The sequence below is a fragment of the Gekko japonicus genome, unplaced genomic scaffold (genome assembly GCF_001447785.1).
Source record: "Gekko japonicus isolate JY-2015 unplaced genomic scaffold, Gekko_japonicus_V1.1 scaffold1272, whole genome shotgun sequence".
Classification (NCBI taxonomy): Eukaryota; Metazoa; Chordata; class Lepidosauria; order Squamata; family Gekkonidae; genus Gekko; species Gekko japonicus.
The window spans coordinates 300,271-313,108 of NW_015172042.1; the positions used below are offsets into that span (position 1 = coordinate 300,271).

The window sequence follows — 12,838 nt, forward strand, 5'->3', positions numbered from 1 at the left end:
AGCCACATTAATACACTGAGAGTCACATAGCAGTGTTAATGAAAACATCAAGCACATGCTATTGATCTAACTGTTAATTGCCTATGCTGGAATCTATTCACTTCTAAACACATAAAATGGGACTATCCAGTAGGAGACCAGGAGTGCCACAGGGGGCACTCGTGGCAATGGTGTGACGTTGCTTCTGGGAAAACATGCCTCGGTAGGAATCTCCAGAAGGTCTATTTATTTATTTATTTTTATACCCCGCCCTCCCCACAAGCGGGCTCAGGGCAGCTTACATAATTGGTCTATAAATGACCATTCATTCACATAAAAACAATTTAAAGTGCAGTAACAATAAAACAGAATCTCATAAAGTGCTAGTGCTAATACATTGAATACACAGGATGGCATGCTGGAATACCATACAACCAGACAGATGCCACTCAGTGATCTTCCTGAGCACAGTGGTCTTTACTAAGCCACAGACCACTAGTAGACTGTTTGGTAGGTGGAAATGTAGGGATACTGTAGCAGTTCTCTCTGCCACAGTGGTCGTCCTAGATGAATTCAAACAAAGCTAAATTATCCTAACATAAATTAATTCCAATGAGCCAACAATTTGGTGCAAAAATCGCTCTCATACACTGGTCAGTAAAGGTATAAAGGCCAGTGATAACATCCCACTTTGCCCTATGGCTCTAACTAAACACTCCAACCCCCAATTTGTTAGATATCAATTACACACAAAAACAAACCATAGGATAACCATACAGTTTCTGATGATTCCTAGAGAGGCACGTGGTTGTCACTATGAAGTGTGGAAGATTTGGCTGTTTTGGTCTGTTCCCCTTTATCCAAATAAGCTTTGTAAGCGATGTCTCTGGGCGTGGTTTCTGGGCTTGCTGCACGCCAGGTCAATGGCCCATTTGGTCATCAATGTCACTTCTGGATTTTCCTTGGAAATTTATTTATTTATTAAATTTCTATCCCACCCTCCCGGCTGGGTGGGCTCAGGGCAGCTCACATTCAGCGGCACTGTGTGCCGGGTCATATAAAACATATAGATACATAAAAATGAGATAAACATATAAATACATAAAAATGAGATAAAAGAATCACATATTATACAATTAAAGCTAAGTTCTCACGATGATGGTCAATCCTTCAGTCAGTTAGAGATGGCAGACTATAAGGTGTAAGACTAAGTCCTGATTCAGTGGTATCAGGTCTCGCACAATGCTGTATCTCGATCTCCAAAAAGGGCTGGCCTATTACCATGATGTTAATAGTGATAATAGTTGGTGGTAGTCGTTGGTAGCCGTGGGCAGCTCCTAACTAAAAGCCTGGTGGAAGAGCTCCATCTTGCAGGCCCTGCAGAACTGTACAAGGTCCCGCAGGGCCCTGATCTCCTCTGGGAGCTTGTTCAACCAGGTAGGAGCCGCCACTGAAAAGGCCCTGGCCCTGGTGGCAGCGAGATTGGCCTCCTTGGGGCCTGGAATCATTAGACGATGTTGCGACCCCGACCACAGTGCTCTCTGGGGTATATATGGGGAAAGGCGGTCCCTCAGGTATGTTGGACCCTGGCCATATAGGGCTTTAAAGGTCATCATGCCGTCTGCCCAAAAGCCCCTTTTCATTTTTCTCCCACTGCTGCTCAGACAGGGAAACAGGAACTGCAGGTGGGGGATCCCCCACCCTCATTGGGAAGGCTGGTGACCCTGAGAAGATGATACAGCATCCATTTGAAATTAAACTGTTCTGTTCCTAGCTATGCAGAAATTTGGCATCCAGACATGGTATGGCAGATTTGGAGCATCAAACTTTGCCTAGAGAGGCTTAATGAAACGATTGACTCGGAAATTATTTGGTTAACAGCACCATTGCGAACTCCCCACCTATGCCAGCGATTGTCCGACTTTCTGCCTTCCAGGAAGACTTTCCTCATCAGCTCCTCAAGTGAACCACAGTGCACTGCAGACTATTCCGGGGTATGTTCCAAACAATGCTCCCCCAATGCTGCAGTCTTGTGAGCAAATATTCTCCTTTGTGAGCGACTGGCATTAAAGTGGTGAGTGAGTGATTCGGCTCCTGCACAGATTAGCTTGCTCTGGAGCCCTCCTTCCTGAGCTAAGACAAAAATGTGTAAGCCGGAGGCTAAAAAAACTGTGAGCTAGCTCACACTAACTCAGCTTAGAGGGAACACTGGTTCCAAAGTATATGTTCAATTCATGCACAGCAGGGCCCAGACTTCTGAGGCGTCACCATTACCCCATATAGACTCAAAGTATGGAAAGAAACACCTGACATTCTCCTGCACGTGCACATCCTCCCTGGGTGTCTGTGTTTCTTTGTATGTTTATATATTTTTATTGTGCTATTAAATATTTATATATACATTTTAAATGTCATTTTAAACTGTTTTTTTAATGCCTGAGGTTCATTGCCTTGGGAATCCTATTTGGGTCAAAGGGCAGCATATAAATGTTTCAAATAAAATAAATGAATAAGGTAGCATTAAGCAACTTGTTTTTTGCCACCATTACAGATCTTCTCATAGAAGACCTCTAAGTAACTTCCAAGGAATCTTAGTGTCCTCTGGAACACACACTGTACTCTAGACCCTCAGAAACAGATGACACCAGGGCTATTTTTGGGCAAGAACGAACAGGAACGGAGTTCCGGCTGGCTCCCAAGTTGGCCACGCCCAGCAGGAACTCATTAGCATAATAGGCCACACCCAACAGCAGACACTCATTAGGATTGGCTACAGTAGGGGTGGGTGGCCTAACATGCAAAGGAGTTCCTGCTCCCAAAAAAGCCCTGGGTTTTGACAACAAACAAGGTAAACAGAATAACAAGCAAAAGGTGGGTGTGGCTGGATAACCACACTTCTGGTAACATGGGGGTGCGGCCTAATGTGCTAATGAGCTGTGCTGTCAGGGGTGTGGCCCAATATGCTAATGAGTTCCTGCTGTTGATGGGAGTCCTATGAGGTGATTCATGTAATCATTTCAATACATTACATGCTGGGCTTTTTCTACAAAAAGAGCCCTGGATGACACTTCCCTAGCTTCAAGGATAGGCTAATGGGGTCTGAACTTGCTGAGACTGAGAGGAAAAAAGATCTGGGGTCGTAGTGGATAGCTCAATGAAAGTGTCAACCCAGTGCGCTGCAGTGGTGAAAAAGGCAAAATCTGTATTAGGGATTATTAGGAAAGGGACAGAGAATAAAACAGTGGATATAATGCCCTCATATAGATCTATGTTGTGGCCTAATTTGGAATACTGTGGACAGTTCTGGCCACCATATCTCAAAAAGGACATTGCAGAGCTGTTAAAAATATAGAAGAGGGCAACCAAGATGATTAGGGGTTGGAGCACCTTCTCTATGAGGAAAGGCTGAAGAGTCTGGACTAGAACTCAAGGGCATCCAATGAAACTGATGGACAGTAGGTTCAGGACAGACAAAAGGTAATACTACTTTACACAGAGAGTGATTAAAATGTGGGATTTGCTGCCAGAGAATGTAGTGATGGCCACAGAAATAAACAGCTTTAAAAGGGGATTAGATTCATGGAGGACAAATGTATCAATGGCTACTAGACATGGTGACTGAGGGGTTCCTCCACATTCAGAGACACTAAGTCTCTGAGTCCCAGAGCCAGGAGGCAACATCAGGGGGAGGCCTCGGCCTCTATGCCCTGTTGTTGGCCGTCCAGAGGAACTGGTTGGCCACTGTGTGAGACAGGATGCTGGACTAGATGGAGCACTGGTCTGATCCAGCAGGACTCTTCTTATGTTCTTATATTCTTGATGCTTTTGAAAGCAAAACAAACTCTGTACTCAAGTTTCCTACAAATATGGCATAAAACACTTCAGGAACATCATCATGGAGTGCTTTATGGCATACCTGTAGGAAACTTAATATGCCATTCTGAAGTGCTTTGAGTTACTTCCTAGAGTGCCCTCTGCCACATTAGTTAGTCTCTATGGTGCACCCTATTATTCAGCTAGAAGATGAGGAATCAACTTGTCAGTGGTCGTGGTCTTCTGGATATCTAGATCCAACAAAAGCACTGTATAGCACTAGAAAACTACAGATTTAAACACCAGTGATAACCAATGTTCTTCTAGCTACATGTTATGATCAGGATACTAATATTAAGGCCATGCTCCCTCTAAGTTGTGGAGTCTTGTGAGCAAAACTTCCACTTTGTGAGCTAATGCCATTGAAGTTGTGAGTGAGTGATTTGGCTACTGCATGAATTAGTTTGCTCTGGTGTCATCCCTCCTGAGCTAAGACAAAAATGTGTGAGCCTGAGGCTAAAAAAGTGTGAGGAACACTGATTAAGGCCTGTGTTAAATCTTTTGTGCATATTCCTAAGCAATGCCAGTTGTTACAGGCTCAGCTTCGAAAGCTTCTGTGATCCATCAGGCCATCATATGACAACAGACAGTGTTTGAGAGAAGAGTGAAGATCTTCTAGACAGCAAGCTTGTAAATAACTTGGAATGAAAGCTGTGAGATGCAGGCTCCCATGCTTATGTCCTTCTGCAAACTATGTAAAACAGAACTGTTCAGAAGGGTGTTTTTATAAAAATAAAAAGGCTGTGTACTAGAATGGTTCAGGAAAGTCCTTTGGTAAAGGGAACAGAACGGTGGACTAAAGTACTGTGGGTAGAATGTAGTACGTCTTAACTGTTGCTGTATGTATGGTCTTACTATTACTATGTTGTTTTCTACTAGTGTCATCCAATTTTCTGTATTAATATGCCATATCTAATACTTTACTTTCAGATTTCTGTAATTCTAGTCCTACTATGTTGCTTATTAGATGTCTTATCCTATCGATTGTGTTGACTTACACTGTGTAATCCATGTTATCTGCTATGAACATATGAGCCACATTAATATCCTATGAGTAAATATTAGGATTTTTAATTTGTGGTTTATGGATCTGGATGAATATTGTAATTGGATTTTTTGTGTTATTAATCATTAATTGTTTTGTATTTGATATGACTTGTAAGATGCAATAAAGATTACTACTACTACTACTATTATTACTACTACACTGTGTAATCCATGTTGAGTCTCAGACAGATTATAAATAACATAAATAAAATGTATTCATTTTATTTTCTCAAGTCCATTGTGGTTATTACAGTAAGCTCTTTCAAACAACCTCTGCAGTAGGGCTTTATCTTTATTTATGTATTTACTTATTTGCTTTATTACCCTGTATTTATCCCCAGTGGAGACCCAAAGCAGCTTACATTGCTCTCCTCACTTCCTTTTTCTCCTCACAACAACAATGTGAGGTAGGTTAGGCTGAAAGTGTGTGACTGGCCAAAGGTCACCCAGCAAGCTTCCAAGGCAGAGTAAGGATTTGTTAGGATTGCATATCCCACAACATCAGAGCAATTCAGTCAAAGTTGAGAGGTGGTGTTTTCCTTCATTCACCCACTCCTACAAACCTATTTTTTTCTTCAGATGACATTTAGGCCACAGTCAGACGTACCTTTAGATCCGACTCAGCTGCGAATACCTGATAGAGCTAAAGGGCATGATCAGACAGCAACATCTGGGAAAGGTCCCACAGCTGTCGGCCCCCTATGCTTCCCCACCACAGAAGGGAATTTAAAGGACACCGGGGAAAGTCTGGTTCTAATGCTTGTCGACAGGCCATGGATGGACTTTCCCCTGTCTGATCGTTCAAGCATGCACTCAAGTTGTCAGGATGGTTTGCTCATTCCATCCCAACTTGGTACCAGTTTTTCCCCCTCGCTTAACAGTATGCAAATAACCCCATGGTTTGCTCATTCCATCCCAACTCGGTACCAGTTTTTTCCCCTCGCTTAACAGTATGCACATAACCCCTTACTCCATGGGGAACCCTCTGTGTGGAGGTTTGATTCCTCGTTTATGCGCATGGGAAACAAAAGGCAAAAGAAAAAAAAACCACTCGCCCACACATGCCGTCTGATCACGCAGTGACGGGCTGAGCCTGCAGCTACAAAGGATGTGTGCTCATGCAACAATGTGTCAATTTCCACCGGGGGAAATAGGCTTGCTTTCCCTCCGCACCAAATGGCACATCTGATCGCAGCCTTCATCTGATACTTCAGTCACAGACATAGACCTGAAACCTAGATGGGAGTGCGGGGAAAACTGAGGGTGAGAGTTAGGGGAAAGTGGAAAAGGTTAAGCATCCTCCTCCTGCCCACCACTTTTCTGTTAGAAATTGAGTCTTCCTGGCCTCAGATAACTCTGTTTTGAAAACACACGGTGGAGGCAAAACTTTGTTCCATCCTAAGACTCCCCGCATCCCTCATCTAGACCAGGTTTATAGCTTAGATAAAATTCAAGCCTCTAATTATTTTCTGAAACAGGGGTGGGATAAACAATACCTTTCTTTGATAAATCCATGTAGTCAGTTTGAATTACAGGTGTCATATCTATGTCAGCCTAGCATACTCATTCAACACACACCCACTGCTTGCAAAGAAATATGCCTTTTGCAATGCATCTCCCCTGCCTTTTTTTTTGTATTCGTTTTTCCCATTCAAACATGTTGCTCTGACAGTGAGCTACAGCCTTGTTTTGGGTGTTACAGCCTAGGCATTCTGTCTCCTATCATATCTGGGGTGATTTTATACAATCCTACTTGGGCACCAAGGCTCTCATTTCCAGTATTTCTTAGAAGCCATATTAAAAAGGCTGGCAGACGATCTGGTGACATTAATCAGGGCAGTGAAAGGGCACCATGGAGGATTTATGACCATCTTAAGAGCTCTTTTACAGAAGGGGCCTTAAAATGGTTTTCCAGTAATACAATTAAACTGTTTGCTCTCACAGCTAATAAAGAGAACAGCAGACACAGACAGCTATACCTGCCCTGGGCTATTGAGCCTGTCAGGTCTCATCAGATAAAGAAGGCTGGCCCTCCCAGCACGTATCCAGACTGAACTCGAGAGAAAATGTAGAATGCTAAGGGAAGTCATTGTCCAGGGACACTGGTGGTCTTCAGCTAGATACTGGTATGGGGGCAGGTGGGTGGCTTTCTCAAATGAATGGTTTTGGTCCCAGCAGAAGAGGCAGTTCTCGGATTTATGAATGGTAGTCATCAGATACTTTATGCAGATAGAAATTGGACAGTCCACCAACACTAGCAAAGAGGATTAAGGTGGATTTCTTTTGGGATTAGAGAGGAATGTCAAATCTTTCACTTCCGAACTAAAGCTAACTAACACATAATTGGGATATAGAAGAAATCATTCAAAGGGGTTATTACTGAGCAGTTGCTTAGTGAAGAAGTCATGTGTTTGTGTTAGAACTGAGAATGTGCTATCACCCAAGCCAAGCCAGGATATTGTTTGATATAGGCCCATGGCTTCAACCAGCGGTGTGTTCACTAGCACTTTGTGTGGCTTTCTTCTTGCCATCCTAATTGCCTGAACAAAATGTTCTTCTCTTTCCATGATGTACACCATTTTGTCAGTGGAGGGTGCTGCATAGCTACAGGAAGGGGAGACAGTAGTTGCCATAGTAGTGGCCAGCTTCCAAAGATACTATTTTTCATGAATAGTATAGTGTCAAATGGATGTTTTCATCCCTTCATTCATCCTCTGTTCATTGTAACTTCATTTTAAGAGCTACCGTAAAAGCATAAGTTAAAAAATGCTTTCAATGTTAGACATAGACCTGTAAGATCTAGGTTACAAATATAAAAGTTAAAACAATTTTGATGTGTGTAGTAGTCCAAATCCTTTCTTCCACAATTTTCTGTTTTCCAGATGACTTCTGATGAAGTTCTTGTCAAGATTAGTATACATTAGGGGCTGAAAACTGAAAGTAGAATTGGATATGGCAACTCATAAAATCAGTAGTTGACCCAATGGAAGATGTCAGTGCCCACAGGGCCCTGCCAAAGCTGCCAGCTATGAACTGGTGGTTATATAGTTTGAATCTGAAGTCATAAATAATAAGGCTGGGTCAGCTAAGGATTAGAAGAGGGAGGTTGGCACAATATTTATATCGATGTCAAGGTCATCAGTAAAATCTAGTTTGTAACAGCAATCCCTTCCTTATAGTGCATTTAGAGAAAACATACAAGGAAACTGCAATGAAGCTGTAAAATGAGCTATCCCCTGAATTTTGTGTTAAACTCGTGGCAACCACAAGATGAGAAATCCTGTAGGGTAGAAGCTTACATTATACACCTCAGACAGAAAACTGGAAGACAGTGTTCCAGTGTTTCAAAGGCATTTTTTTTCTATACACGGTCTACTAAGTCTTGAGCTGTTTCAAGAAATACTAAACACCTTTCTGGATAAAACTGATTTTCCTCTGATTATTCAGTCAGTCCTATTTCCAGGCCTTTCAACTGTCCCCTTTTCCCGTGATCAGTTGGTTTCCAAAATCCTGGTTGTCCCCAAATCTATACCCAATTATGCTGCAACTTTCAACATACTTACCTATAAGATAGGACCCCAAAATACCACTTGGGTACGTACTATTAAAATATTGGAGAACTTACTTCTTCCTTAATGTGTTATTCTCTTATCCTTAAAAGAAGACGTGATTACCAAATATTAATTGCAGCAGGACAACTTGAGAAGAGATTCTAGCCAAGATCCATTTAGTTACATCATGGCTTCGGGGGGGGAGGGGGTCTTTCCATTTTCATAGATGGAAGATTTTCAGATTTGTGCATAAAACACATGTATGCTGTGATTTACAAATGGAAGCACTAACATGCACTGTTTTTTATGGTTCTGTATACAGCAAGATTCTTGGTTTTGCTAAGGCATGGGAAATAGTACTACTGTGGCCTGTCCTATAAAAAGACAACTGCAGACACAAGAATAGGCCTCCGTTTATAAAATGCCACACGACAACTAGCTCTCAGCTGAAATCCAGAACTTAACTAACCACCTCCAAGATCTTCCATCTTTATATACAACACACAGACCTCAGTGGACTAAGAAGTGTTACAGAAATCAATCACAGTGACATCATTATAATTATTCTCCTTTATTATCATTCTTCAGTTTGAAAAAGGAGCCAGGAGTCGCAAGTAACGCTAATTGGCACATTTGCTTTATTTTTTTAAAACAAACTGGGGTTGTATTTTTTCATTCTGTTTTTCTTTGTTTGTTTTGTCTCATTTAGTTCATTCCATCATCACATTGAAAAGGGGAGAAAAGAAAAAATCTTTGTTCTTTTTTTTTCTTAACTCACTCAATAGGTTTGGACTCCTCAGATGAACGTAACATTGCACACACACTTGGAACAGAGAGAGAGAGAGGGAAAAAGAGAGAGAGCGCATTCGTGGTGGGCAGACAAACACACGCACGCGCAGACCAAAGAATTCTGATACAGTGCAAGAATTTTCCCAAAATGATTGGATCATCATTACCAAAAAACTCGCCATAACAACACCAAGAAACAAAATGTTTAAGCCACACTGTTTGACTGGGATTTTTCCTGCTTTTTTTTTTTCTTTAAATGTTTGCCACAGAGAGAAAAAGGATTGTGGGAGGGAGGAGAGGACAAGGAGGACAGACAGACTCACAGGTGTGAGTGGGAGCGGGTCAGATGGGAACAAGGAAGGGAGGAAAGATACAGGAAAGGGGAGGGAGGGAGGGGCAACGGGGAGTCATTTCTTAATGTTCAGGCATTTTCTTGGTCCGCCTTGCTCTCGTCTTCTTTTGCTTCTTCCTGCTGGGCACTTTCAGAAGGTTTGGTTTCTTCTACAGCATCTAAGAGGCACAAACATACAACTGTAAGGACATGCATGGAGCAAAGATAACTGTATTAGAAAAGGGGAGCGCACACACAACAACGGAGTTGGAAAGGGCCTGGTTCCTCTGTCCAGGTTCCAAATTCTAGTCTCGTCTTGACAACTTAGTTTTTGTGCTTTCCTACTTCCTAGGCCCACTGGCCTGTGCCTTACCAGCTTCCTTATTCTTTCTGGACACAGTTAGGGATGAAACAGAGTCCCTAATAGAATTTTGTACAATTGTGAATATGGGGCAATGATTAAATTCATTACATTAAACACAAGTAAATTTTCTGCCAGTGTATCTGATATATGTGGATGACATGGGAAAATGTGGCAGAAAGCACTAGATACGTGACATACTAAACAAACAACGGACACTGGTATGATCAGGAGGGGGAACGAAGAACCGGAATATACACCAGAATGTGGTCTGAGTTAAATAAGGACCGAGTCAGAAGAGCCAAGATAGAGGAGATCAGTCTGAAAAGTCCTGATATATTCTCATTATGTCATCATGTCTCCACAAAGGGTTAATTCTTGCATTGTTTCAATTTACGGCTCTACAAATGTAATATAATGACTGTCCTTTGGGAAATTCCTTCCTTTCGGTTTGTTGAATTCATTCATGTTAAGTCACCTGGGAATATAGGATTTTAATCAAATAGATTCCTTGTGTTTTAGTTCAGAACATACAGGAATTCTATATTGTAAGAAAATGTCTTCATGTATTATAAAGAGATGGTACTGGCCTACAGGACTTCACATAATAGCCTAATAATGGTGCTTCCCAGATGGTGGCTGCAGAAGGATTTTGAATGAATTACAAGGGGGCTGGCCACATATTCCCATCAAACTTGCTTCCTCTCCAATGAGCACAGTAAAATCCACTTTAGTCTTCCTGTCCATTCTCAGTTCCTAGCAAGACCAATAATGTTGGTTGATACAGGCCTACTAAACCAAGGGCCATCCTTGACTGATAAGGAGTAAATTAGGAATTAGTACTGGGAGATTCCCGGATAGGGTTGCCATCCTCCAGTTGAGGCCTGGAGTTTTCCTGGAATTACAACCGACAGAGATCATTTTCCCTGGAGGAAATGGCAGCTTTGGAGGGTCAACTCTATGGATTCACGTACCCTTTGAGTTCCCTTCCCATCCCAAACTCCCCCCTCCCCAGGCTCCTCCTCCTCCTCCTCCTCTTCTTCTGCTCCCCCCCCCAGTCTTCAGGAATTTCCCAAGCCAGAGTTGGCCACACTATTCCCAGCACCAATGTTTTTCCTTATGATTGGAATGACTTATAAATCCTCTGCATCAAACTAGATGTAAAGACCTGGAGTAGTTAAAGCATTAACAACAATCCCTTTCTCTACAAACACAAGCTTCTTGGTTTACTACTGTGTGTTTCCTTGAAAGGGCCAGGATGGTGCACATACGGGTTTTTATCAGTAAATGAATGAATGTTGTGAATAAACACAGCCTTGATTGCTATAAAGCTGAGGGAGGCAGGAAGGGTAGCAGTTCCGAGGGAGGAGAACATTCCCAGCTGCCTTCACCTACGCTATGTACTAATGGCTTGTAGGCTCTGCTCCAAGTCTTTCTCCTGCCCTACATCGGTGAAATTAGATTGAGTGGATTTCCGAGTAAAAGCCGTCTCTTGGGATTGGCCCAGCTCCCTTTGACTTGCCAAGATTAATTAAACAGGAGCAGACAACAGCACACTGCCACTGATCTTTTTTGTGGTTGGTGGCTTTTGGCTTTATTTTTGTGGGCTTTTTGTTTTTGTTTGTACTTTTGTGGGATCTTTAAATGATCAACCACAGTGCCAGTTAAAATAAATCATATCAGCTCTCCAGATTCTTTATAACAGCCTCAGGAGATTAGTCCTTCACTGTTCTTATATTTACGGCTGACAATGCTCAATCAAAAACAACCATCTTGTTCCCCTGACATTCATAGCATCAGCCGCTTGATTGGCTTATATCCACCTTGACCTTTGTAGAGACTCATTGTATTAGAGCCATTCAAGACAATATAGCACACCATTTATTCCTGCATGGCCTTTTGGGAGCAAATGTGAAACATTCTGTAAATGTGTGTTTTTAACTTTTTATTTCTATAATTTTAGGCTTGTGTAATATAAGCTGGATGTGGAATGGTACAGTATAGCCTAATCTTTTCAGAACTCAGAAGGTAAGCATGGCTGGTACTTGGATGGGAGACCACCAAGGAAGACTTTACAGAGGAAGGTAATGGCGAACCACCTCTGCTTGTTCACTTGCTTTAAAAACCCTATGGGGTCACCATAAGTCAGCTACCACCTGATGGCAGTTTACACACACAATATCATGAACATATGTGTTTAGGATCAAGTGGTATAACTTTGCACTTTCCACAGAAAATCTAAAATCTGCTGAGAGCTAGTACAGTATAGAGGTCAAAATGTTGGGCTAGGATTTGGAAAATGCAAGCTTCAATCTCCATTCTTCCATGGAAGCTCACTGGGTGATTTGCCAGTTACTCTCTCTCTCTCAGCCTCTCAGCATTATTGTGAGGATAAGAATGAAGGAGGGGACAATTATGTTGTCAGCCCTATTGGATTCCCATTGGGTACACAAGTGATATATACTTTAAGCATTAGGTGAACATTGATTTGACAAGGCTGGTTTGCCTTGAACCAAAGTCAGAAGCACTAGCAAAGATCACAAGAAAACAATGGCCAACACTACCCTTTGGTGCAACAGAAAGCAGGACTCTAATATTCATTCATCCTGGCCTCAACCTATAACATACAAGTAAAACATATACAGCTCCAAAAGCAGCGGACATCAAAATCATCATTACCAAATATTTAAAAAAGCAAATCAGGGAAGTAGCAACAGCCCAGCTCCCCAGATAAAGAAATAGGAAGGGTTTTGATGGCCTTCCTCCATGAGCTCAGTTAAGTGAACACGCAAATCTTCCCAGGAAGAACATTTTAGAAAAGGCCTTATTCTTCATTGCCAGAGACTTCATGTCTGAGGACAGCACACAGAGTGGTGTCCTTAGTGGGGCAGGGGAAGAAACACTCTT

General features: G+C 42.1%; 1 protein-coding gene across 1 annotated transcript in view; it reads right to left on the bottom strand.

The window, feature by feature from the left end:
* Positions 1–9,069: 9,069 nt before the first annotated feature.
* GAP43 (growth associated protein 43) overlaps positions 9,070–12,838 on the bottom strand; it is a 92,364-nt gene continuing 88,595 nt past the window's right edge. Inside the window, exon 3 of the mRNA XM_015420685.1 lies at positions 9,070–9,749. Coding sequence (XP_015276171.1) covers positions 9,661–9,749 — 89 coding nt within the window. The 3' untranslated portion in view covers positions 9,070–9,660. The remainder of the gene's footprint in view (positions 9,750–12,838) is intronic.